At 46.0% G+C, this 27,429-nt stretch overlaps 1 protein-coding gene across 1 annotated transcript in view; it reads right to left on the bottom strand.

Annotated features, from left to right (window-relative positions):
• AK5 (adenylate kinase 5) overlaps positions 1–27,429 on the bottom strand; it is a 240,820-nt gene that overhangs the window by 4,799 nt on the left and 208,592 nt on the right. The window contains 4 exon segments of the mRNA XM_004758166.3: positions 13,731–13,792; positions 13,795–13,918; positions 25,622–25,738; positions 26,805–26,968. Of these exon segments, the coding sequence (XP_004758223.2) occupies positions 13,731–13,792; positions 13,795–13,918; positions 25,622–25,738; positions 26,805–26,968 (467 nt within the window).

Raw genomic sequence — 27,429 nt, 5'->3', positions numbered from 1 at the left:
GGGATCCCAGCTCCTTGGGGAGTCTGCTTCTCCCTCTGACCTTCTCCTCTCTCATGCTCGCTCTCACTCATTCTCTCTCAAATAAATAAAATCTTTAAAAAAAAAAAAAAAAAAATAACAGGTCTCTGACTCCAAAGTCCTTGCACTTGTCGACGACATGATACTGTAGTCACCCATTCAAACTGGCTGCATGGTTGAATTCGGTTGAGGCAGCAAAGAGTGAAGCTGGAATGGTGAGCCTCTGTTGACCATAAAGAGGCCGACAGATTCTGTTACCTGAAGTATGAGTTGATACAATCACAGGTACATAAAAATCATTGGTAAATATTTGCCTAGTCAAAAAATTGCAAGAGGGCTGAAGTGTAAGGCAAAGGACGCTGTATCAGGAGCGATGATAATATGGTGCTATCTCTTGTGAGCTTCAGGACTCAGACCAGCTGTTCATCCTCTTGATGCCTCAGTTTCCTCCTCTATTCCTAAAGGGACTGATGTCAGACATAGTAACCTCCAGGTTTGGTTCCAGCTCTGATACTCTAGGCTATTCCAAATCGTGGTTCACATTTTCATGGTGGTGAGGTGCCCACCGGTGGGCATCAGGACGGTTGGGTGTTGCCAGTCAAGCTGGGTCTACAGGAGTAGATCTGCATCTGAAGAGGATGAAGAATGAGCGCCTTCTCTGTGGAGAGACTGACATGTGCAAAGGGATAGGGATCTGGAAGCACGTGGATTCTTCAGGAACGGGACCGTGTGTTGAGGACGGAGCAAATGCTGCTTGGTTTGGGGGAAGGAGAAGAGGAGGCTGGAAAAATAGCTCAGGATGAGATTTGCCTGTTCCCAGACATTTTCTATAAAAGGACTCACACAGTAAATGTTTTTTTGTGACTTTTTTCACTAAGCACCATGTTGTCAAGGTTCACCTGTGTTCTAGTGGGTATCCATACTTCATTCCTTTTCCTTTTGACTGCCCCATAATGTCTTACTACCTTTAACCTGAATGTACAAAATGCACCTTGGAATGAATGCCTGCCCTCCTAAACATCCCTTTTCAGCAAACCTGCCTCTGTCCCTGTCCTCCGGAACCGCCCTTGCTTATCGAACCCTGCCCCCTCTCAGGTTCCCCCGTAGGGAGTGGTGGTGGGTGACAAGGTTTAGAGTCCCTAAACGCGGGGCTCATTGTTTACACTGTCCATGACCATATTAGTGGCAGATGGGGCAGGTCTCTGGTCCCCCTCCTCAGCGAATTCCCACATGGAGAATATTTTAAGGGAACGGTTAAGTGACTTTCATATTTTCATATATTACTCTAACTCAAAGGAAATGGGAAAGAGCCAATTTACTGGGTGCATTTTAAGTTTTACAGGAGCTATCCTCAGTGCTTACAACTTTCACACATTGAAACCAGCTATCAAGCTGCTCGTGTTGAACATCCTAGTGAACAGATAAGAATTCTGGGTCCTGACTATTTTGTGTGAAGGGGGCTTCCTCAGCAATTGTGCACACTTGAAGATAAGACATCCCCTGAAGGTTTTGCTCCATAATCAATGCTTATGCTATAGTATTTTCTAGCAGCTCTTTTTTCCCCGTGAAGAGTTAAAGTAAGCTTCACAACGTCCCTTTCCCCGCAAGACCTCCATTTCTGACTCCGCAAAGTCAGCATGTATGAGGTTTTAAAGTATTTAATGTAATTGAAACCTAGGTAAGTGGATTTGCTTTTGACTTTAAGAACCTATCTTTTTGGATCTGAGACTTGATATAAAAGCCTGCAGTAAGTGATCAGTATAGGATGGGGGGGAAGAATATATATATATATATGTATATACGTATGCATGTATTTGTAATTTTTTTCCTCTGTAGAAGAAGCTAAGACCAAGTGAACAGGAAATACAGACGAATCTCTGGAGTTATCACCTGACTTCTCAAAAGAGAGCAGTCAGTGATACTATTTCCCAGCAGTCCGCAGAACATATTGCTAAGTTAGTAAAGCAGTTACGTTGCCTGAGGAAATGCACATTTTGTCTGTTCCCTCTAGTTCTGTGAATTTGCAAACCATAGAACAGTGGGCTGGTTCAAACACTGCGCGGATCTAGTTGCGTTTCTCCTGAAATTTCCCAGGCTGTTACAAACATTGCTTGAGTTTTAGTTTTGTTTTTCACATCCTGGCGCCATGGGGCTTCTGGGACAAATGTTTCCAAGCTGCCACTGAGTGGTTTATGATTGCCGTGTGCGCCGCCTTCTTCCTCTTTTAATCTCCTCCTCCCCCGAGCCAGACGGAGCCCCCCACCCGAGGACCCCGCACTGCTAGACGACGCTCGCTCGGCAAGGGCAAGCCCTTAATATGCAGCACCTGCACGCTGTCTGGGGCCCCGAGGCTGCTGCAGTATTGGAAAGTTAGGGTTATGTAAACGATGCTTCTGGGGAGCCCTCCATTTCGCATATCCGGTCAGACCACAGAGCAAGCCTCCTCAAGGCCTTAGGAAGGAGGGTTTCGGATGCCTTTGCTCTAGAGAGCTTTAAAGACAAGCAGTAGTAACAATTTAAGAACTTTATAGTCTGCGTATGAACGGCTTCTCCGCACATAGGACTTCCCAAAGTCCCGGCATGGTTTGTCCATTTAAAAAGTTACATTGAAAATCTTTCCTTCTTTTCCTCTTCCTTCGAATTTTGCCCGCAGTTTAACTTTGAATGACTGCTCTTTTGCGTAGACATCAAAAAAAAAAATTCTAAGACCTACCTGATCGGTCATTTTCCTATTTAAAATGCCAGCAATTTTTTTTTTTTTAAAGATTTTATTTATTTATCACAGAGAGAGAAGCGGAGAGAGCGAGCACAGGCAGACAGAATGGCAGGCAGAGGCAGAGGGAGAGGCAGGCTCCCCTCTGAGCAAGGAGCCCGATGTGGGACTCGATCCCAGGACGCTGGGATCATGACCTGAGCCGAAGGCAGCTGCTTAACCAACTGAGCCACCCAGGCGTCCCAAATACCAGCATTTTTTTAGGTCAGACTCTCTAGGATAGTCTAGAACTGTGTTATCCAATGCGGGAGTCTGAGGGGCCTCCTGAACACCTGGCTAGCACTGAGGAACTGAAACTTTCATGTTATGTAATTAAAATCAATCTAACTTTTAGGCGTGCCTGGGTGGCTCAGTCAGTTAAGTTACTGACTTCAGCTCAGGCCAGGGTCCTGGGATCAAGCCCTACATGGGGCTTCCTGCTCCTCAGGGAGCCTGCTTCTCCCTTTCCCTCTGTTGCTCTCCCTGCTTGTGCTCTCCCTCTCTCTGTCATATAAATTTTATAAATAAAATCTTTGGGGGGGGGGGGAAGATCAATCTAACTTAAGTGGTACCTGACTCAGTTATTGGAAAATTCAAAAATATAATGGAACAACTTGAGTGTGTAAAACCTACCTTCTTAACCATAAATCTGATGAACTACAAATACAATCTACGATTTTTGAAGAATTTCTTCAGATTTTCTGGTTTCTCCAGAAATCAGATTTAGCATCTGAGTTGAGTTATGCTTATGTACCAGATACTGAAAACACATTACAAAATATCTTAACATATCACGTAATTTGTATATTGATTGACAAGGTGTTGAAAAGCTAATACTTGGGATGTATTGGGGTCAATAAAGTATGTCATTAAATTCATTTCATTTCTTTCTGCTTTTTTCTTATTAATGCGACTACTAGGAAATTGTTAAATCCTTTGTATGTGGCCCACGTTCTATTTCTGGACCAGGCAGCACTAGCAAATTTGTTGAGTGAAGGAATGGATTCAGGTCCTTCAAGTCTTGCGTAAACCTTGCTTTCTGGTCTAGTGTCCCCATACTGCTGTTCATCTGCTTGGCATCGCAGTCTCCTGCTAACACTACTGGGCGCTTTCATGTGCAGGGCCTTTGTCCCCTTCCCCTCTGCCTGTCAGAACTTGTATTCTCCTTAGGACCTGCCCAAATATCCTCTTTTTCTCTGAAGACTTTACCTACCTTTCCAGGCCCTGTTCTCCCAAAGACCCAGAACATTCTGTAAAACTTGTTGCTGTATTCATTGCCTTGCTGTGGTGCTGCCTTTCCTGGGTCTCTTTTCCTCTTGGAATCCCTGGCATGGAGCACCATGCCTTGGGCCTTACAGACGCCCCGTGAATGTCTGCTGAATGTGTCAAGAACCTTAGAGGAAACCGCACCAGTTCTCTGCAGGGAGAATCCCTGGCAATGGCCCCTGGAGACGTTGTGGGTCCAAGCGAAGCCCAGCGAAGGGACGGGGCTGAGCCGGGCGAAGGTAAAACCTGCCCTGTGGTAGGAACAACCACAGAGAAGGAAATCAAGAAAGTGTGTAGAAGAGGACAGGGTCTGGCGGTCTCTTCCACCTGCTGTTCTGGGAGGATGCCACCATGCCGTGAGCACAGCTCATTTCCACAGGACACCGGGAGCCAAGAATTCTGCTCAGAATCCAAGGCTCTTCGCGGGGATCAGGCACGGGCCAGACAATCAGGGAGGGAGGCGGGTGCGGAGGAGACAAAGCAGAGTCACAAAGAATGAGTTAGTTTCTTGTCTCTCAGAGACAGATGCAAGATTTATGCCTCATTTGTCAAGACGGAAGACAGAACATTAGGGCTCCTGGAAGTCACCTGCCCCTGCGTGCACCTTTCTTTACACGGGGTGGGCAGGAGGGAGCGCGGTCTCCAAATCCTTGTCGTTACTGGCATTCAACCCTGGGCAGGTCCAGCCCGAACCCGGGTAGGCTCTGCTCCCGGAACTGAGACGCCAGCTACGCTGCGGGGCCTGGAGAGGAGAGGCCAAGCAGCTGGGAAGTGGGAAATCCCAGAGCTTTCCTGGACTCAAAAAACCCTTCGGTGCCAGGGGGAGAAAGGGAAGTGGAGGCGAATGGGTTCAAAAAAGCCTCTGCTGAAAACAATCTCTCTTAGAAGAAACAAAAGCCTAAATAACTCGTTTACTGCCCACTTGTTTAGTAGGGGACAAAACACACCAGAAACAAACCAGCCAGAGAAACTATAGAATGTTTCGCCTTACAGAGTGCCTCATAGCTAGTAGCAGGAAAACATCACTGTGATGTGTACTGGCTGCCAGGTGTTGCAGAGAAACACCTGGACAGTAGGATTTTCATGAAATCAGAACCTTCCACCCTGGCCGGCGTGGGGGGAGGTGATGGTCTATACAGTGTGGATGGTCAGGGTGAGAGAGTGAGACAGGAGACTGTGAGAGACAAGGAAAGGAGGAGGAAGAGGAGGGAGAGGGAGGGGAGGTGGAAAGATACACAGGAAACTGCTCACCCTGGCTATCTGAGGGAAGGAAGGTTGGAGGGAGCTTTGCTAGTTGTCTTATTTATAAATATATGCATCTGTACATACATTATATATATACATACTTAGACACTTCTCTTTGCTTATTATAGGAAGCGCTCATTACTTTGGTAATTAAAAAAATCCTTTGAAGTAAATCTAATCCTGGCCACCAATGTGAACACTTGACAATTTTAACACACCTGGGGCCACTGAATCACCAACTAATGCTTTTTTCTCCTTAGTCTGTTTGATCTTCACAGAATCTGAAGAGACGCCCCTCCCCCAACCTCCTGGGACATGGGATCTGGCAAGCCTCTCCCAGTTTCCCACTAAAATGCCCATGGAGGGACGCCTGGGTGGCTCAGTTGGTTGAGCAGCTGCCTTCGGCTCAGGTCATGATCCCGGTGTCCTGGGATCGAGTCCCGCATCAGGCTCCTTGCTCGGGGGGAGGGGGGAGCCTGCTTCTCCCTCTGCCTCTGCCTGCCTCTCTGTCTGCCTGTGCTTGCTCTCTCTCCCTCTTTCTCTCTGACAAATAAATAAATAAAATCTTAAAAAATATATATATATAAAATGCCCATGGAGACCCAGAAAAAGGTGAATGGTCACAGGAGTTCTGAAAACATGAATTGTACTTACTGTCAGTGGAATTAGATTCCGTAATCTGCTCCTGACTTAGAAAATGACCAGAAAAGCAGGTGTCTATCCTTCTGCTGTGGGTCACAACTTCAAAAGGCAAGAGCTGTTCTCCTTAAGCCCCACCAGGACACTCTTCTCTAAATCTCATTTAAGACTGTGTTACCAAAAGAATGACTAAGGAGAGAATGGGAAACACATCCCAAACTAGAAGGACTGGTCTGGCGTAGGAGGGGAAGCAGAAAGAGGCACACAGGTCAAGTGCATCTTGGTCTGCTGGTGGTCCCTGCTCAGCACGTCTCAGCCCCAAAATCCCATGTTAGGTGTGAGCCTCCCCAGATGTACCTCAGCCTGCCTTCCAGCACAAGACCCAAGAGGACCAGTCCTGAGTGCCATTGGTCCTCGAGCACACATCAAGTGACATGAAGGATCGCCTACATGTCTTGTGGGTCAGGAGATTCCCTTCCACTCCACCCCCAAATTTAAGAACGTAGCAGATTATTGTTTCCAAAGAGAGTTGAAACAACATCTCCCACCCTACATACTCTCCTGAACATAACCTTGCTCCTCATTCATCGAGAGACGAAATAGAACCCTTTTCCCCTTGAACCTGGGCTAGCCTTAGGGACAATCTTGTAATGAGTAGAATGCAGTAAGAGTGACGCCAAGCCCAGGCTTGGCCAGAAGATGCCTCAGAGCTCCTGCCTTGGTGTTTTGGAACTCTCACTCACTGGAGGCTCCCGCTGGGGCCCCACCTTGGGAACCCAGGAACCGAGCTGTGACAAGTGCCAGCCATTCTAGAGAGGCCACGAATAGGTGCTCTGGTAGAAAGTTCTAGCTTCTTTCAAACCCCTGAAGCAAGTGACAGCTGTTGATTTATGCCACTAAGTTTTGGAGCCTGTTTGTCATCCTACAACAGAGGATGAGTAAATTTAAGTCAAACTGAGGATTCTGGGGAAAAACCAATCTAGAAACAGGCAAAAGGCATGCATTTGCAGAAATTCAGAAGGAAAGAAGAGCTCTGATAATATATCCTAGAGGAACTAGAAAATTTTTAAATATGATGTTTCGAACACTCAACAATAAATATTTATTGAGGACTTTCTTTTTTCTCATGCCAGGCATTGTGCCCGGGGATAAAGCCATGAACAAGACAGACATCATGCTTCCCGCTCCAGAATGTACTTTCTCCTGGTGGCCGCAGACGTGTAGAGAAGTCAGAATAATAACTCGTGACAAATACGAAGCTGGGGGAAGACACCGTGAAGACATGTGTGTTCACAAACACACAGGAGGGGCAACGGCTGCATACCGTGGCCAGTGGAGACCAAACGTAAGAAGATGTGATTGTTGTGATGTAAGAGCAGACAGTCATGACGTGAGAACGGATGTGGTGAGAAGGCAACAGCGTGAGACAAAAAACCTGAGCTGGGGCCAACGGAAAAGGCACCTGAGCACTAAGATCAATGTCAGTAGCTCAGGAGCAGGAACGATAGTGTGGAAAATTGAACCGGAAAGGTACATTTGGGATTTTTTCCTAGAAAGTCAAGAGAACAGAAATGACAGTTACGGGGCGGGTTATAGATACAGAATTTTGCTCTCCAAGGTGGAAGACATGGCCCCAGGTTGCTCTTGAGGCCCAGAATGTACCTATTTTGAACTGAGACGTGCTGTCCGTGAAAGACACAAGGGTTGCAAAGACTTCATAAAATCAGGGTCACCTGTTTTCTTTTGACTTTTTAAAAATGTGGCTATAGGAAACTTGAAATTACACATGGGGTCACATTTGCATTTCTTTGGGATTGACCTAGTAGAGAAGGAACAGAGATCTAAGAACTTTAGGGTTTTTTGAGGAATTTTGAGGAGAAACAAGGAATAGAAGTACATCAAAAATAATCAAAGGTGGGGGCGCCTGGGTGGCTCAGTGGGTTAAAAATAATCAAAGGATTATTACAGAAAATCCTCAAGTTTAAAATAAAAATGTGCCTATGCCAGTACAAGGCAGTGAAGGCAGACTGAAATCTGGACACAAGTTTTGAATGACATGGAAAAATTAAAAACAAACAAACAAAATCCCAAGCCCCAATATATTTAAAGATAGCAGCTGGAAAAAAGTTGACTTCCAAATCTGTGTCTGCCCTTCCCTCCACAATACAATGCGTGAAAAACAATGGCGTGATGTTTTCTGAATGCTGTTTGAAACACTTTCTGACTGGGCCCCTTGGTGGCTCAGGTCATGATCCCAGGATCCTGGGATTGAGCCCCGTGTCTGACTCCCTGTTCAGAGGGGAGCCTGCTTCTCCCTCTCCCTCTGCTGCTCCCTCTGCTTGTGCTCTCTCTCTCTCTCTCAAATAAATAAATAAAATCTTTTAAAAAAGAAAGAAAAATATTATGACCCAAATGTTATATCCAGTGAAGCTGTCACTGGTGTGTAAAGCCACTATAGCAACATTCTCAGATATTCACAGAAAAAAATGAACTAAAGAGTTCATTTAGTCAACTGAAAGAAGAATCGTAATTAAGGACTCAACTATGGAGAATTCAAGGGATAAAGGTAATCTGGGCTTTCCTTCACTTGTGTTAGATTCCGAACTTTGGAATCCAGTCCACCAAGGGTTGTGGAGAATGAAGTTTGACCTTCCCATGCCTTCCGTGTCCCCTCCCTTGCGGGCGGTACCAGCCGCTGCCTTTCTCATTCTTTCTCCCTCAGGTCACAAAAAGTCCCTGCCAGGTTGGATGACTCTCCAGAACAACAATGGATGTTGCTCTATTTCAGGACTTACTAAAAATGGCTAAACTATTTATGAAGATGGGACACAGCAGCAGCAGAATGGGCGAGCAAAAACCTTGACTTGTCAGAGAGAGTTGCCAAGGAACTTGATTTCCTGCCTCTGTGAAATGCGTGTTTACGGAGTCATTGTCCCCCGCCTTTTTTAATTGATTAAGACTAATAAATAACCCAGGGATAGTTAACCATCTGTTATCAAGCCCCTTTCATCTATGGCCTGGGGCGTTTCTGGGCCGATTACACCATGAGCAAAAAGTATGTAACAGGTGGAGAAAAACAAATGTTGGAAAATAGACCCAAATGTTCATGAGTGGTTTGGGTGGAAGATTCTTATCTCTATACTCCTGAATTATCTAGTTTGTGTCTTTTTAAAAAGTAGTTGTTACTTTTATACTTGTCAAAAAAAGCAGCCTGAAGTATTAACTCATACAATTCTGTTTATGCCACTCGAGGTAGCTATTTCAGGGGTTTTTCCCTACTCCTAACAAGCCCTTCTCTTCTGGGAATTCTACCTACCCAATTACCAGGAAGCCATGTGTATATGGGCCGGGTTTTAATTCAAATGCCCCTTCAGAGACTTTCCAAACACCCACCTAAAATACAGCCCCCACCAGCAGCTCACTGTTTTGTTTTACTCATAGAGATTATCCTATTAGCAATTACTTTACTTTCTTGTCTAACATTTTTCTCTTTCAGTCTCTCGTTTATTGCTGTGTTCCCAGGACCAAGAACAGTATCTGACGTGTAGTACACACTCAACAAAATATCCATGAACAAATGAAAAAGTCCCATGTGCCCCCACCTGCCTGGCCAGAGTTGACAGGACCAGGGAGGGACCCTGAGCAAAGCAAGGCCAGTCAGAACATTTCTGTCTGGAATTTGGAACTGTTGCGGTAACACGTGGATGTGGAATTTGCAGGATGGCCGTATTCTAGCTTCTGGGCCAGAGAAAGAAAAATCTGGATGAGTGAGAGAAGGCATGTGTGCAAAGCCAGAGGGACCTGGTCCCACAGCCTGCCTGGGCCTGCTGGGTTTCAGCTGTGGGTTGTATCACCTTATAATTAAGTTTTGTGTTTTGGGTTAGGCCAGCTGAAGTTGGTGCCTATTATCTACCACAAAGGAGTCCTAGTTAATCAATATACTGATGGTTACAGTCATGTTTTAAAAATTTACAGCAACAGAGGACGCCTGGGTGACTCAGTGGGTTAAGCCTCTGCTTTTGGCTCAGGTCATGATCCCAGGGTCCTGGGATCGAGCCCCGCATCGGGCTCCCTGCTCAGCAGAGGAGACTGCTTTCCTTCCTCTCTCTCTGCCTGCCTCTCTGCCGACTTGTGATCGCTGTCTGTCAAATAAATTAAAAAAAAATTCTTTTTACAGCAACAGGATGTGGAGGAAATACTCCAGAATGTGTATCTCTGAGTGGTGATAAGGCTTCGTAAGAGCCTAGCTTTCTATATTTACTAAAATAAGTCCATGTTACTTTTATGATTAGAAAATTATACCACATATATTAATTAATTAATATTAATATTATATTAACATAACATTAACATATAATAAACATGTATTTATTTATTTTCTGAATTCCTAGGAATCATAGTGAGAGGTCTAGAGGATTCCAGGAGGTCCTATTCTGTCCATCCATCTTATTAGGCTGAAGAAGGGTGAGGTTAGGCAGTGAAATCACTCATCCAGATTCACAGAGCTCCACAGCACCATGCCTCAGGCTTCCTGGTACCCAAGACGGAATTTTCTCTGTTGGGGTCTTTGGCCAAGTACAATGCTTTTTACCCTGAAATGCTACATTTCAGTTTTTTCGGTTTTTGTTTTTTAAATAATGAATTCTCTCACTGAAATGGAAAAAAGCTTCCTTTTAGGGGTAGGTTCTAGAGAGCTGGGTGTGGCCCTGTTCCTGCCCCTGCGGGAAAGTCTCTGAGGCAGCTGTCCAGACTGGGTAGGAAAGCCGCACCACAGTTGATGACTGATGTCTGCCCAGAGCATGAGGGAGGAAGAGAGCGGAATGAAGAAAAGTTCTGTCCTAGCTCTTTCTCAGATGCTGAGTAAAGCTGCCTTTATGAGGGAGAGGAGAGAGCTGGGAAGTCCGGGCATCCATTTGTCTCACAGACGCCTCTATCCGGCGGTGTATGTTCTAAGAAGTTCTGTTTTGTATAATGATGGCATCATAAGGGCTTAAAGAGTGAGGCAGTGGTTGTATCAGTTCCCTTCTGCTTCTTGGTTACCTTTGTTTGAAGTTTCACGGCCCTTTTTTGGGCTAGCTGCAGGCCAGAGGGCTGCCTGTCACCAGGCAGGGGTGTTAGCCAATGGATTCACCCCCGGCGCACCCGGGCAAACCAGAGGCCCGAAGGAGGCGCTGGTGGAGGGCCATCTGCTTCTTGGCGGGACCACGATGGGGCTCTCGTTCCTAAGTAAATCTCACTGAGCTACTGGTTTGTTTTGTCTGCATCTTGGAGTGCCTTCGCCACTCGTACCTAATTTTAAGAAAACCCCTGAAATGATCCAGGGACCCTCCTGGATGGTACACAGCTCTGCCTGGGGCTCCATACACCAGCCAGACGGGGAGGAGATGCTGACCCTCCAAAGAGCATCCCAAGCACGAGCCGCAAATTGTCGCTCAGAACCCAGGGGGAGGTAAAGCTGTTGCAAGAAGATGGGGCAGGAGCTCCAAAGCTGGGGAGCACAAAGGGACAGAGGCTTTCCCCTTCCCCAATGGAAAACATGCCTGCCTGTCACCGGCCCCTGCTTCTCCTCCAGTCCCCGCTTCTGGGGCCCAGCCACGGCAACCCCCACAGGGCACCTGCAAACAAGTCTCACCTCCTTGTACCCAGTACTCTGAGGGTCCCTGCTGTCCCTAGGCCATGCCGGGGACAGAGCGCGTTCATCCAGCTTTGGGCAGAGGCAGCGCCTCTAGAGGTCCCCTGGGAGTCCCGCAGGCTGGAGCTACACTGCTCTGAAGTCAGGGCTGGAGCATCTTAAATATTTGTTAAGCGGATCCTAAATGTGACCTCACCACAGACCTGGTTGCCAGCATCCTCAAGATGCAGGGGAAGCAGACGCGATGAGTCAAATGGAACCGGAAACTTCATTTTCCATTAACTTAGATATTTCTCAGGAGGATTCCAGAACTCGGTCCTGTATCCATGTACCCATCACCTGTCAGTGTGTAGAACTCAGGCTGGAATGATACTAGAGGTAGATAAAGGGCTTTTCTGACTCTGCAAGTGGTTAAACTCTGAATGACTTAGGTTTTTTTTTTTTTTTTTCACCTCTACAAATCAAAAATGGAAGAAATTCTCTTCTATCTGGACAATTTTCTTGTGTGTTCCAGACTGCGCGAAGGGTGGAAATCACTAATCTTACAAAGTCTTCTGCAACCCTCAATTCTTAAGACCCCGTTCTTACATAATGTACTTTTTTTTTTTTTTGCTTGTGTTGAGTGTAAGTGTTTGTTTTATGGGGCAGTCGGACGTTACACAAAGCACAGCTCATGGGTTTCCTCTTGCAGATCTAGTCCTGTGAGCTGCTAGGAGCTGCCTGGAGAGCTGGGCTTACAAGACTCCCAGGGCCCCGGGGATCAATGGATCAGCAGTCGCGGAGAGGGAAGTTGGGGATGGGGGCTTTCATGCCCCATATTTGACATCCCTGCATTACATCAAGGGACACCTTTCAGACTTCTATTCCCAGGGCTAAGTTCTTAGGATTCTGCAAAATGGACCATTAACAGGTGTAGAAGATGAGAACTCATTACCATTGGTTTCTGCCAAGGAATGGATGACGTAGCTGCCTCAGAGACAAGTTGGTTATTTATTGATGGAGGCCTCCTCTGACTTCCTGTGACCTATAGAAAGTAGGGGTTCGCGCTCTCTACTGTGCTTTGGCACCCTGCCTCCCTGGAGTCGTCTCTCAGCCTTGTCTTCTCAGATCGATTCGCTGCCAGCTCGATGGACTGAGCATTCTGTCTTACCTCCTGACTGTGTCTGCTGCTTCCCAACCCACCCCAGGACAGTTACTTGCCTCTGACTCAGGTTCATCTTGATCTGGTCCATTCTTCCCTCTCCAGCCCCATCTCTTCTTTCTCTTTTTCTTGGCACACTATGTCCTAGCCAAGCTGAGTTCCTGCTTCCTCCTGAGCTTTTTCCCTTGGGGCTCCTTCTGTGTGGGGTGCCCTGTGCCCCTTCCATCACTCCCTCTTTGAAGCTCAGCTTAGTTGTCCACCAGTGACCTTCCTTGATGCTTTTCCTTTCCCCCTAGACTGGTTAAAGGGCCGCTGGAACTCACTCTGTGCTCACTCTGACCCCATACCGTGATCAGAGGCTTGTCTATCTCTCCTACTGAAACCTGAAGCTCGAGGAGGAGGAACTGCATCCATGCTCTGTATCTAAACCAGTAGGCCAATGGATGGCCGACAGGAGGGGCTTCATACGTATTTATCAGATGAGTGGATGGAGGGGTTGAAATGAATGGTAATTCACCAAGGATTACCCCTTCCGATTGTTAGGTTGGTGTGACCCATTTCCCCCCAGTGTCTTCACTGTTGCACCAAACTCCCTGCTCTCCTGGCCCCGTAGGCTGCTTGAAATCCAAGTGCCAATTATGAGCTGTGTAAAAATCTAGAAATTCTAAGTCATTGAATTTTAAACCTAGAAGAGACCTTTTGGGTCACCCTATTCAGCTGCGGTCCAGAAGGCAGAACCTAGGCTTCATCCCTGCCCTTCCACCCACCCGCCCTCCCTCTATTTTGGAAAAAGGAGTTGTGTTCAGCAGCTATAAGGGCATCTGTGAAAACTCTATGACCAATTTTTTATGGTTTGTGTGATGACAGCTCTTTAATTTTGATTTATACAAAGGTGAAACTTTGCAGCTGTTTGCAGCTCTAATTCCTAGATCCCTGGACAGAAATTTCCCCTTTCCCCTCTTTTCTCTTAAAAAGAAAGAAAGAAAGAAAGAAAAGATTATTGGCTCATTTTGAGGAAGGGAAGTGAAACGTTTCACCTTGTGTAGCTGTGTTTTCGTCTCATAGTAGGCGATCACAGGGATGGACGCTCGGTAGTAGGCTCAAGGCGCTTGGCGATGGTGCTGGTGTCTTGCGCGCAAGGACTGCTCTGGCTCCTCTGGAGAAGGCGGTTGGTCATGGTGTCTGCCGAGCAGTCCATACAGATCACCAAGTGCGGGTCTCCGATCTGGGGGTGGGGGAGCACAACATGGTCAGAAATTCCACTCGGTGATGTTCTGGAAAGACCTCTAGCTCTTTCTTCTCCTGGCCTTCTGGTTCCTCTCAAGGTCCCCAAACTACACTGTGGCAGAGTTGAGCCTGGACTTCATGGCTCCTGTTTCCTGGATTGGTGGCTTTCCACATGCTGTCTCAGAGCTGCCTCTGGCCCTCGGCCATTGTCACCTCAACACATAGAGGTCATGCAGTATGTTACCTAAGGCAGTCACAATCTGTCCTCTGTTCTAAGGGGACATATGTGTGTGTGTGTGTGTGTGTGTGTGTGTGTATGAGTATGGGTGTTTCCTCTGGGAAGACTTCCCTGGCCCACTGAGGCAGAGCCAATCACTTCCTTCTTTGTTCCCACTAGGAGCACGGTGTGCCTGTGTCTGTCTGATGCGGGGTCCGTGGAACATAAAGACTGAATGTACAAAGGTTGGAGTCAGGCTGTTTAAGGTGTGGTGACTTTCTCTAAGGTGGTCTTCAACAATTCCTTGCCTCGGTGTACTCAAAGCTCTTCCCCTGCTGAGACACAGAGCCCAGAGCTCTACCTCCTGGAGTTGGAGCTGACCTGTAACCACTTGGACCAATAGAATATAATGGAAATGATGCTGTAGGGTCTTAGAAGCAAGATCATGAGAAATTTTGCAGTTTGGGCCCGGTCAGCTGTCATCTAAGATGTCAGCTACTCTGACTGCTAAGATGTGAGGAAGCCCAAGCTAGCCACTCAGGGAGGCCTTGCAAACGGAGGTGCCTGGCCAGCTCCTGACCAATTTTGACATCCCAACCCTGGCTCCAGATACGTACACCAGCCTTAGCCACTATCTGACTGTATAAAGTCAACTGTACAAAGGACCTGAAAGGAGAACCAGTCAGCCAGGCTCATCAAACCCCAGAACCCTATTAGAGAAAGTAGCAAATTATAATTTTAAGCTATCTGTCTCCATCAATATCTGAAAGTATCACTCAACTTCTCTGCACCCCAATTTTCTTTTCCTTCCTTCCTCCCTCCCTACCTTCCTTAATCTCTTTCTTTCTTTCTTTCTTTCTTTCTTTCTTTCTTTCTTTCTTTCTTCCTCTCTCTCTCTCTTTCTAAACTTTCATGCCCAACGTGGGGCTTGAGCTCACGACCCTGAGATTGAGTCACACGCTTTACCGACTGAGACAGTCAGGTGTCCCTCGTTTTCTCATTTGTACAATGAAGATGATCACAGACTGCTGTAAAGATTAAGTAAAATTAAATAAAATAATGTAAGGATGCTGTTTGGCATATGATAACTCAATAAGTGTTAGCTATTAGGCTTAATTCTCCTATTAGACTATAATCTCTTTGCAAGGTTAGGAGTGCTTGTAGGTAGTAGGTAGGTGATTAAGAAATGTTTCAGTGAATGAATGATGATGCTATGATCAGCAGTGCGAGTCTCCCAATCTCCCTGTCCTTCCGTGAAATGTTCTTTGGCTCCTGATGTCTCTGTGTCTGTATTTCCTCCCCTACCACAACCACCAAGAACCTTGCTCCCTCTGGTCATCTTGCAGTGGTCAGGCTGTGAGTAAAGGAAGGCTTGTTACCCCACTGTGCAAAGTGCCTGGGAGGGATGGGAACAAAATGGGGCGGGAGGCGGGGAGGACTTTTAGGCACCTCAGAACAGTAAGGTGCTATTAAGTGTTGGCTGAACATTTATCTACCCCCTCGACAGGATGTACTTGAAGGAACAGGGCGGGAAAATTCTCCAAACCTAGAAGAGTGAAATAAACCTCTGGAAAATGTCATGCAACTTTTCTGCCTGTATTAATGTGAAAACAAAATGAGCATTTGAGCAGCAGGAAAGGCTGGGTTTAGAAGACAGTGACTCGTGTCACCAGCAGAGGGCGGGCTTGGGCGGCAGCCCAGGGTTCAGTTCGCCTGGGGCTCCCTGGAACAGTTTCTGGTTGGGTCTGTATGAGAAGACGAGGTGATTTTTCTAATTGCGGGAGTTTCGAGGCCACTCTTGAAGGCAGGAAAGATAATTCAGGGGCACATGCAGGTGCAAACAGAGATAATGGGTATCGGAGCAGGAGCTGGCGGTAACTGATTTCTGCATCAAGGTGAATACAGAACTGAGAGGCAGTTTGGTCTTCCACAGGATGCTGCGTGGGTGGTCCACGGAGCAGACACAGCCGTCATTCCGAAGCGAGTGAGAAAGGCAGTTTCGGGCACCCTCCCTGACCTGCTGAATCAGTCCTGCACTCTAAGAAAATCTCTAGGCCAATTCTCCACAAAATAATAATTTGAAAAGCCCCTTCAAGACAAACGGGTTTGACCTGACCTTCCTCGCATGCCCCCTTCCTACACAAGACGCTATGGAGCAGTCATTCCATTTGGCAAGCGAGAATTCTACCACTGAACCGCCAATGCCAGTCATTCCATTTGGAAGTGCTCTGGACCACTAGTGGTGTCAGTACCTAAACTTTTCTGCATGGTTGAATGAAATACTATTTAATCATTTACTCATTTTCCAAAGCACCTGGATCTACACCTATCTTTAGACAGTCCTCCGGAGCAGCTCTCTGGGTCCCATCTCTGCCTCTTTTTCATTAGCCTGCGGTTTGCCTTTAACATCATGTGGGCGGAAGGTCACTCCATCCTTGTCTGAATGAATCACGGACACTTGGGGACAACTCCCTGCTCCCAGCATCACCCTGCTGGTACCCCTGGAATTCTGCCTCAGCAGAGGGGGGTTCTTCACAGCCTTGGGTATTCTGGGATCCCTATTACAGCACAAGTGTCCTTAAGGGGCGGGTGGCATCCTGCAAGTAAACAACATTGCTGTAGCTAAGGCCGCTACCTCCAGCCGTCCTTTTAACCCTGGAAACCCCTGCTGGGAAGTATTATCTCTTTTCCAAGTAAGAGGAAATCATCTCCTCAGGGAGGTTAACTTGTCCAAAGCCACATTCCTGAGCCAGCTGTGTACGGCTCCAAAGCCGGTGACTTCACCCTCGTGGACTTATCCTTCAGAATGGGGCTCAGGCCAGACGCCTGGTGGGCCACACGGGGCCAGGAGAGGAGGGCAAGACAGCGGGAAAGGAAGTGGGTGGTGTCAGAGACCATTTCATTTTGCAGAAGCTGGCTCTAACTGCCTCTTTGGATCAAGCTGGCATGAACACCCGTCCCAGCTGAGAGCTGCCACCAGGATGAGCATGTCAGCTTCAGCGGCCTTGTGATGATGGCTTTGCCTTAGTGATTCCAGCAGGTGGAGCGGGAGGAGGGGTTTACCCTGCTCTCCTCTGACCCCTGGCTCTCTTGTTTTCTTCTGATTAAGTCGGGACATATTTATCAGTGGGCAGGGGCAGGACACCCAGAAACTCTCTTTTGTTGAGAAAAATAGCTGTCTTGTTCTCTCTGGGTGCCTCATTTTCCTCGCTTTAAAATGAGGATAATAATAGTTTCCACCTCAGTAGGAGAATTGCCGGGATGAAATGAATTAATAGATGTCAAGTGCCTGGCCCATTTTAAGCTCTACATAAACGTGAGCCTAGCGATATATTCATCCCTTTGAATTATAAAAGCTCCCGTTGGTCAGATTTGGATTTAGAAAGAGTCAGAGGCCCTACCCATGCTTTTTGCCTTAATCTCACACCCCAGCATACTTCCTGGTTTTGCTCCACTGGGAGGTAAGGGCCACTGGTTAAAAATAAAGTGGCAGGCCTATTTCCCATTTGCTCTCACCCCAGAGGTCCCTCCCCTTGGGGGAGCTCCCTAGAAGAGGGGTATCTGGGTCATTCCAGCATTCTTGAACACACAACCCTGATAATAATAATATCATCCCACTGCTACCTTACTGTCATTACACAGCTCAAAGTTCTACAGTGAACTGGAAGTCAGATGAAGAGGGCAGAAAATTGCACGTGGGGAATCTCAGGTGGTCCCCAAGGTGCCTCACAATTCCAAGCAATTAGAACACACCAACAGGAAAGTCCTTCAGCCAGATTCATAGACCCCCATCTTTATTTCCATTTTTTTTTTTTTTTTTGGCTAAGAGCTCATTCTGAAAATGAGAATCATTTATTCTGAGGATGGAAGTATTGTGAGGTAGTTAAGAGTAGTCAGACAGAGGGGTACTAATGTTCTCATTCACACACCCAGGAACATGTCATGAGCACATTCACGCTAAGGGCACAATTTCAGCTAAGAGGCTCCTGGGAGGGAAAAGCCAAGAGCAAGCACACACATTTTTATTTCTGTTAATATCTGTTTAGTTTGGTTGTTGTTGGGCACACGTTAATGCAGGAGAGCACTTCACCCCTCCTCCAGAAGATAATAACTCTACAAAGCGGAAACAATAGTAGCTGCTGAATTGGATTATAAAGATTAATAAATTGACATATGTAAAGCATCTAGTTCAGTTCCAGGCATATCTTGGGTATTCAAAAAAAAAAATAACAGCTATTCCTCTGTTAGTTACACATTCCGTACGACACTCTCTGTATACAAATGGGTAGAACTCAGACATACGTCACATACGTCACAATGTTAATAGGTGTTGCCTCTGGGTGATTAGTGCGTCTTTGTTTTATACTCTTCTGTACTGTCTCATAGCCATACAGTTTTTCTTTCTGTAGCCAGAAAAAAATCCATAATTTTGGAAAAGACTTAACAATTTATGGAACACCGTATGTAGGCTTATAAATGTGTCAAGGACTCTTCAAGGACCCAGCCAATCTTCCGAAGAGGCTCGGCTGTAGCCATTGTCCATTTACATTTTATGGAAGAGGAAACTGAGATATGTACAGTTAAATGACTTGCCAGTGAGTTGTACAGCAGAGCTTTGAATATGGGCCTGTTAAGACCCAGTCACTGTGCCCAGGGTTTCTCCCAGGAGATGGGAGATGATGGTCAGAAACCCCAGCTCTGACTTCGTATTCCTTCTGCCCCGGTCACCCACATGCTGACATGCGCGCGCACACACACACACACACACACATACACACTGTCACGCTGTCACACTGAGCCTCCTCCCTCCTCCCCCTAGACCATGTTGGATACTGAAGGCACAGATCATGAATTCAGCGGGGCCAGAACCAGCTCTGGGAATAGAAGATAGGACAGTAATAGAGAAATCGCACACAGGCACACGCTGGAGCAGTGAGCACCAGCCTGGGTTTGGTCTTCTGATGTCAGGAACAGCAGGCAGGCAAATCCTTCCCGACGCTGCATCTCGACGACTCAACTACAGGTGTGCAAGGACGTCAGCCTGACCGAACTGGGGATTTGGGGCAACAGATGGTCTGCGACAGAGCAAGGCTGGTTAAAACCGTTCCCAGGCATGTATGGGCTTCAAACAGTTATGGGTCTGATTAGCATAGGAGAAATGCTCACTTTGCTCCCAGACTGGCTGATTGCTCTAAAGCTCCGGAGAAAATGAGATGTCTGTATTTGTCTTTGCCAAATATTGAATTAATTCCCTGCCTGTCATTTGGACGGGACTCTACAAACGATGTGGTCCCGGCAGAGACATAAATGACCAGAGAGCGGCTCATTCTGTGTATTTGTACCATCTTTGTCCTTCTGGTCAGGCTTCAAGCAAGTAGCAACTTTGGAAGGTTGGGTGTGTTCCCGTGCATGCAGCCTAAGTAAGGGACATTAGCATTTTTCAAGGTCACTGTACCCAAGGGCAAGTCAATGCCATGCTTGACCTCTACAAACTCCTCCCAGCAGTGTGTAAAAAACTGTTTATGTAGACCTCTCGCTGTAGGTCATCAATTCATTAATGAAACTGGGCACTCCCGTATTTTTTGAGATGACATCGTGATTTTTAGCTTTGGTTGGAACTGCCTGCTCACCACTAATGACTCTTCCTCACTCTGAGTTCCAGTTAGGTTTCTTCTCTGCCACATTTAAAAAAAAAAAAAAGATTTAATTTATTTATTTGAAAGAAAGAGAGTGAGCACAAGCAGGGGAGGGGCAGAGGGAGAGGGAGAAGCAGACTCCCCACTGAGCTGGGAGCAGGGCTCTATCCCAGGACACTGAGATCATGACCTGAGCCCAGACTTAACCAACTGAACCACCCCAGCACCCCGTGGCCAATTCTAATGCCCATCTGAATGGTGCCCACGGTAAGGGGGGGTTCTGTTTTAGTTGGGGGGAGATCATATAGGTTTTTGAATTCATCCATACCAAAGGCCAGGGACAAAACCACCAGCCATGTAAAACATTTACCTCATGCTACGTGAAGGGGAAAGGTTTGACGGAGTAGGGATTTACAGATTTGTGTGAAGTATGACTCTGGGGCACCTGGGTAGCTCAGTTGGGTAAGTCTGACTCTTGATTTCCACTCAGGTCATGATCTCAGGGTCATGGGATCAAGCCCCGTGCCATGCTCTGTGCTGACCTTGGAGTCTACTTCTGATTCTTTCTTTCCTCTCCCTCTGCCCCATCCCCAGCACGTGAGTGCTCTCTTTCTTTCTCTCAAAAAAAAAAAAAAAAAAAGTGACCCTAATTTAGATAATATTTTATAGCCTTATAAAGTTTAGAAAACACATTTATGTATGTTCTGTCATTCAGTGTTCACAAAATCCTCAAATTCGGTTTTGGCAGGTGTATTATTACTTCCGATTTATAGAGGAAGAGCCTGAAGTTGAGGCACTTGCCCAGCGTCCCACTAGTATACGACAGGGACAATATTCAGCTTTTTGGATTCTGGACCACATGAGTGACATGAGCTTTAAAGGGGCTGTACGTGAATGTCACTGCTCAAAACAGTTTGGAACCCACAGGCCTAAAATTGGGGACTTGCTTGCAGATCTAGTTCTAAAAACCCTCAAAGGAGAATACGGATTCTAACTCTGTTATTGTTTGCACACGGCTGTTGACCAAAAAAGGGGATGCCCGTCTTTCCCATGCATCTTCCTTACCACAGTGGACCATTTGGGGGCTTCAAAAGAACAATTTAGCAAAGTAGACTTTTCAAAGACATTTCCCCCCAGCACTCCAAGTAAGTGCATGACCGTCCTGACTCTCTTGGAGGCCCTCCCGGGGCTCTTCGGACCTTAAGGTCACAGACAAAATAAGTGTGAAATCACCTAGAGGTGTGCTGCCACCGTGAAGCCTGAACCTCAGTGAACACCGTGGCCTGTGGCAGGTACAGGGTGTCTCCCACTGTATTTGAATGATGTGCTTCTACAGCCGCCGAACTCTGCAGGGTCAAGGCCTGACCCAACAACTCCTTTTTTTTTTTTTTTTTTTTTAAGATTTTATTTATTTATTTGTCAGAGAGAGAGGAACGAGAGTGAGCACAGGCAGACAGAGAGGCAGGCAGAGGCAGAGGGAGAAGCAGGGAGCCCGATGTGGGACTCGATCCCAGGACGCTGGCTGGGATCATGACCCGAGCTGAAGGCAGCCGCTTAACCCACTGAGCCACCCAGGCGTCCCCCAACAACTCCTTTCTATCCTCTCTCCGTCCTCCAGCCTTGCCAAGGCCCTGCTTCTGGAGTCGTGTAGAAAAAATTTCCCTGTTCCTCAATTATTCAGCCTGAATCCCCAAGAGCCTTATCTACAGCTTGGCTGAAATACTAGGAGAAGCTACAATGTAAAACAATCTATAGAAGACTCAGTATGGTTAAGATGTCAATATCACCCAAAGCGATCTACAGATTTAAAACAACCCTTATCAAAGTCCCAATGGCACTGGAGTTTTTTTGTTTGTTTGTTTTGTTTTTGCTGTTGTTTTTGTTTTTTACAGAAGTAGAAATACCCATCCTAAAATTCATATGGAATCTCAAGGTTTCCTGAATAGGCAAAACAATCTTGGAAAAAAAACAAAGTTAGAGGTCTCACACTTCCTGGTTTAAAAACTTATTACAGGGCGCCTGGGTGGTTCAGTGGGTTAAGCTGCTGGTCATGATCTCAGGGTCCTGGAATCAAATCCTGCATCGAGGGGGGGTCTCTGCGCAGCAGGGAGCCTGCTCCCCGCCCCCCGCCTGCTTGTCTGTCTCCCTACTTGTGCTCTCTCTCTCTATCAAATAAACAAAATCTTTAAAAAAAAAAACCAAAAACTTATTTCAAAGTCACAGTGATATGAACAATGTGGGACTGGCATAAAGACAGACATATAGACTAATGGAACACAATAGACGGCCCAGAAATAAACTCTTACATAGATAGTCAAATGACTTTTGACAAAGATGTCAAGACCATTCAGCTGGGGAAAAAAAAAAAAACAGTCTTTCCAACAAATAGCGTTGGGAAGACCAGATATCCACATACAAAAGAATGAAATTGAACCTTTACTATGCAGCATATACAAAAATTGGTCAAAATGAATTAGTGACCGAAAGGTAAGAACTAAAGTTATAAAATTCTTAAAGAAAACAGGAGAAAATCTTCACGACATTGGATTTGGCTGTGGTTTCTTGGACATGACATTAAAACTCAGGGAATAAAAGCAAAAACAGATAAATTAGACTATATCAAAATAAACACATCCGTGTATCAGGGTGCCTGTCGGGCTCAGTCAGTGGAACACACAACTCTCGATCTTGGGGTTGTGAATTCAAGCCCCAACGTGGGTGTGGAGATTGCCAAAAAAATAAAAGCTTAAGAAAAACACCCCTGTGCATCAACAGACACAATCAATAGAACAAAAGGAAGCATACAGAGTGGGAGAAAATATTAACAAATCATATATCTGATAAGGGGTTAATATCCAGAATATATAAATAACTCCTACAACTCAATAACAAGAAACCAAACAACCTGATTAAAAAATGGGCAAGGAATGTGACTAGACATTTCTCCGAAGAAGATATATAAATGGCCAACAAGAACAAGAACAGATGGTCAACATAATTCATCTTTAAGATGATGCAAACCAAGGGATGCCTGGGTGGCTCAGTGGGTTAAAGCCTCTGCCTTCGGCTCAAGTCATGATCCTAGGGTCCTGGGATCGAGCCCCGAATCGGGCTCTCTGCTCAGCAGGGAGTCTGCTTCCTCCTGTCTTCCTGCCTGCCTCTCTGCCTACTTGTGATCTCTGTCTGTCAAATATATAAATAAAATCTTAAAAAAAAAAAAAAAAGAAGATGCAAACCAAAACCATAGTAAGAAATCACCTCATGCCCGTTAAGGTAGGGACTAGGCAACCCCCCAGAAAATAACAGGGCTTGGTGAGGTTGTAGAGAAGCTGGAACCCCCATGCTCTGCTGGTGGGAATGTAAAATGGCGCAGCGGCTGAGGTAGGTGGTGTGTGATAGAATTACCAGACGGTCCAGTGATTACACTTCTGTATATATACCCAAAGGAGTTGAAAGCAGAGTCCTGAAGAAGAGATTTGTAGGTCCATGTTCATAGCCTTATTTATGATAGCCAACCCAAGTCACTGTTCATGGGTGAATGGATAACCAAAATATTGCTCAACTGTAAAAAGGAAGGAAATTGTAACATGCGCTACAACTTGGATGAGCCTTGAGGACATGATGCTAAGTGAAATAGGCCAGCCACAAAAGAACAAATTAGGCTGATTCCACCTAGAAGAGGTCCCTAAAATAGTCAGATTCTTAGAGGCAGAAAGTAGAATGGTGGCTGTAGGGGCTGAGGGGAGAGAGACAGGGAGTTGTTGTTTAATGGGTGTAGAATTTCTGTTTTCCAAGACTTCTTGAGAGTGGTTGCACAACAATGCAAATACACTTAACACTATTGAACTGTATACTTAAAAGTGGTTACAATGTTAACTTTTATGTTATGTATATTTTAGCATGATATTTAAAGAAAGGATAACATAGGGCACCTGGGTGGCTCAGTCGTTAAGTGTCTGCCTTTGGCTGGGGTCATGATCCCAGGGTCCTGGGATGGAGCCCCACATCGGGCTCCCTGCTTGGTGGGGAGTCTGCTTCTCCCTTTTCCACTCCCCCTGTTTGTGCTCCCTCTCGCTGTGTCTCTCTCTGTCAGATAAATAAATAAAATCTTTTTTATTTTATTATTTAAAGATTTTATTTATTTATTTGTCAGAGACAGGCACAGCGAGAGGGAACACAAGCAGGGGGAGTAAGAGAGGGAGAAGCAGGCTTCCCTCAGAGGAAGCAGCCCAATGTGGGCCTGGATCCCAGGACACTGGGACCACGACCTTAGCTGAGGGCAGACGCTTAACGACTGAGCCACCCAGACGCCCCAAATAAAACCTTTTTTTAAAGAAAGGGTAACAATCTTTCGAATAACAACATTTCGAATACTGTTTGAAAAGAAGTGGTTGATGTATATTGAAGTTTGAATTCTTCAAGGGGTTTGTTTTGTGGGGGAAAGCTCAGCGGAATAGTGGATGTGAGCGCCCCCCACTGGGAACAGCCTGGAACCACTAGTCACAGGCTCTGCTACTCGCTCCTCGTTGCCAGAGGCTCCCGAGCTGACAGCCAGTGCTGGTGAACTCATCCCACTCCTGCCAACTAGGCTGGTGCATTTTTTCTCTGACTCTGGTTGCTAGCAGGAAATGTAGGGGAAGGTGAGCAACTGGCCTTTAAATATTCAGATACTATCTAAGGAAGTTCAATCAAATGGGCTCAGAAGGTCAGACTAATCTCCAGGGGACACAGAAGCATGATTCACTGTTATCCACACTGTAGTGTTAGAGATGGATGGAGACGGGACCCCAATTCTTCATCCTACCAGCCCTATGACTGTGGGCAAGTATCTTTGGGCTGAATTCATCACCTTTAACATGAAGAAAGTACTTCATCTATCTACCTAAAAAAGGTTATTAAAAATATATGAAATGAAATATGAAAATGTCTGAAACTAGTCTAAAGGGGTATCTATATAAATATTAATACTTGTGAGCTCTGGAATCTTTGTTTAATAACTGGGGACAAATGTTTCCTGCTAGCTTGGACTTTAGAGGTAAATGGATGTACACTGTGTAGCAGCACCAGAGTGAGGCAAGAGTAGGTTAAATAAAGGATAGTTATGATGGCTTTTACTTACTACTGTTTCCCTGTGAGTGGTCCTGCCCCACCTGCTTCACTAGGAGATGAGGGACTTGGGAAGCTGGATGGTGGGAGGCTAGAGCAGTGCATACACTTCACTTGACTCTGCCTGTCTAGCATCATTTCCCTTGATGGCTTCTAAGGGCATCCCTATTCTTTCTTGGGTAATTTCCCTTCCCTTCCTCAGTCTGCATGCATCAGGTATGGTGCTCCCTCCTCTCTTTCTCGTCCCCAGCCTGGTCTTACCCAATGAATCAAGGTATTCCTAGATATTCCATTATATGCCCTCCCATCTTCCCCTTGGCCACAGTGATTGGTTCAGCAATGGGGTCATGACCTAACCCAGGATAATGAAACACAACCTTGGGTCATCAGCTACACCCATTGGAAAAGAAAAACACTCTCTCTGAGATCACTTGGATGGTGAAATATAAGCCCGGAATCCAAGAGATGGAGAAAGGCACAACACAATAGATGAACAAATTTAAATACATGGTTCCAACCAAGTGTGAACCACTTCTGGACATTTTAGTTACTTGAGCCAATAAATCCACTACCATCACCTACCCCACTCTCCTCTTTTTGGTCAGTTTGTGTTGAGTTTTGCATTTGCAACTGAAAGTTCGGTTAATGTAATTAGGAGAAAGATAGACTTTTGAGTTTATCCCCCAACCTCAATGATGTCCTTTATTTTCCTTCTGGGAAGATCCCCATAACAACGGCTCACCCTACGTCCGAACTCTTCCCCTTGCTTCACTTCTTGGGGATAGCCGTCAATCAGGAAGCCCTTGGTGTCGCTGAGGCTGGCCAACATGGCCTCCTTCAGGAGCTCCAGAATGATGCCCTGGAGCAGAGAGACAGTGGTCAGGATCTGAGCTCTTCCACAGAACAACACTAGCATTACCACCCATCTCCACTAGTCATCCCATTTGGGGAGGGAGAAAGGTTCATATAAGATTAACAGCCGACAGAAATATATCATATCTCATTCATCCTTAGTTTCACTTTCCCCCCACATTTTATTGTCTATGAAATTAGTACGTATCTTACAATCAGTCACAGTTTAATAGCGTTTTTTTTTCATGCTGGTATAGTTATATATGGAATAGTTTATTAGTATTTTACTGGGATGTCTTAAAATAGCATCTTAGAATAGATGAAATATAGTGGCTGTATTTCTTATGGTAACACTCCATAAATTAGGCATAATGGCAGTTTAAAACTAGGCAAAACATGGTATAAAATGTGTTTCTTTGTTGATTTTTTCCAGTAAATATTTTATAAAATTTGATATCCACTGACTTCAGAGAATTGCTAGGGACTGTAGCTATTTGAAGAGGAAGCATAAAGCTTTGGTAGCTAATATGGTCTGCACTGTACAAGCCCTAATTACAGAGCCTAGCAGGGCCCTCACAGGGCAGTGATGAATATTTTTTTGCTACCCATGGCATCCAGCGGCTCAGAGGTGGATGGTGACTTGAAAGGAAAAAAGAAGCATAAAAGGGATATTCGCTTCTAAAACTGTCTAAGGAAGATACCAGATTGCAAGATAATGCTATCATACTTTCCAGACAAGACCAAAATATTATTTTCTATTTTCCAGGGGACTCTAATTATAGGCTCTGTTGCAGCATGCTCACCTGTGGTTTGAAAGTTTTAACACTACGTGGGGACCAGTTCCTGGGGGAATATGAGATAGGCAGACACTCAAGGAACTGGCAGAGCAACAGAGTGGAAGGAACCTGGGCTGGGACATGGTCTGGCAGACGGGTCTCTGCTGTGGACCCTCCAACTGCCTCTGGACTTTGACATCATTTAGCTATGGCCTTTGGGGGCTTAGATTAACTGCAATACTCCAAAATATCCCCCCACCCTCCGACCCCCTGCCAGGGAAGGCAACTGTTGCTTACTGAGGGCACCAGGTCGCCACGTTCCATGATGTCTCTGATCAGTTTGCTTCTTTCAGATTCTGATGACAGCTCATTACGCAGGAGGTCACCAGTCGAGAGATGTGTAAATCCGTATTTTTCCACCAGCTTTCCACACTGTGTGCCTTTGCCAGAGCCTGGGCCACCTAGAAAAGGAGTCCTGTATCAGACACCCATCCCAAGTCACCATGGTGAACAAGCCCATGGACTTTATCCATCCAAGCTCGTATGGGGTATTTATGCTTTTCAGGGAGCTGTGTTGGGAGGTGTGGATACCGTGGAGAATGGGGTACATTCCCTGCCCCTGAAGAGTGGGCTGTCCAGGGTGGGGGCTGGGTAAGCGTTATACACCCCAACAAGCAGTTAGTAGGTAATTACTGTAGTGGGCAGAGTTCATGTTGCTCCAGGGCACTGGGGAGGGACACGGGTAGAGAAGTAAGAAGTTTCCTGGGGAACTGAATATACTCATGTTTAAAGCACTGACCACGGTGCTGGGTACACAGTGAGTGCCCAACAAAGGCTAGCTATTAATTTTAAAAATACATTGTTTTCTTTATTAAACAATCCCAAGCACGGAGCAGAGTTATCAGTAGACAATAAAGAAGTT

Source organism: Mustela putorius, unplaced genomic scaffold (genome assembly GCF_011764305.1).
Source record: "Mustela putorius furo isolate JIRA1106 unplaced genomic scaffold, ASM1176430v1.1 tig00003853_pilon_pilon_pilon, whole genome shotgun sequence".
NCBI classification, from domain to species: domain Eukaryota; kingdom Metazoa; phylum Chordata; class Mammalia; order Carnivora; family Mustelidae; genus Mustela; species Mustela putorius.
This window is presented reverse-complemented; position numbering and strand designations above follow the sequence as displayed.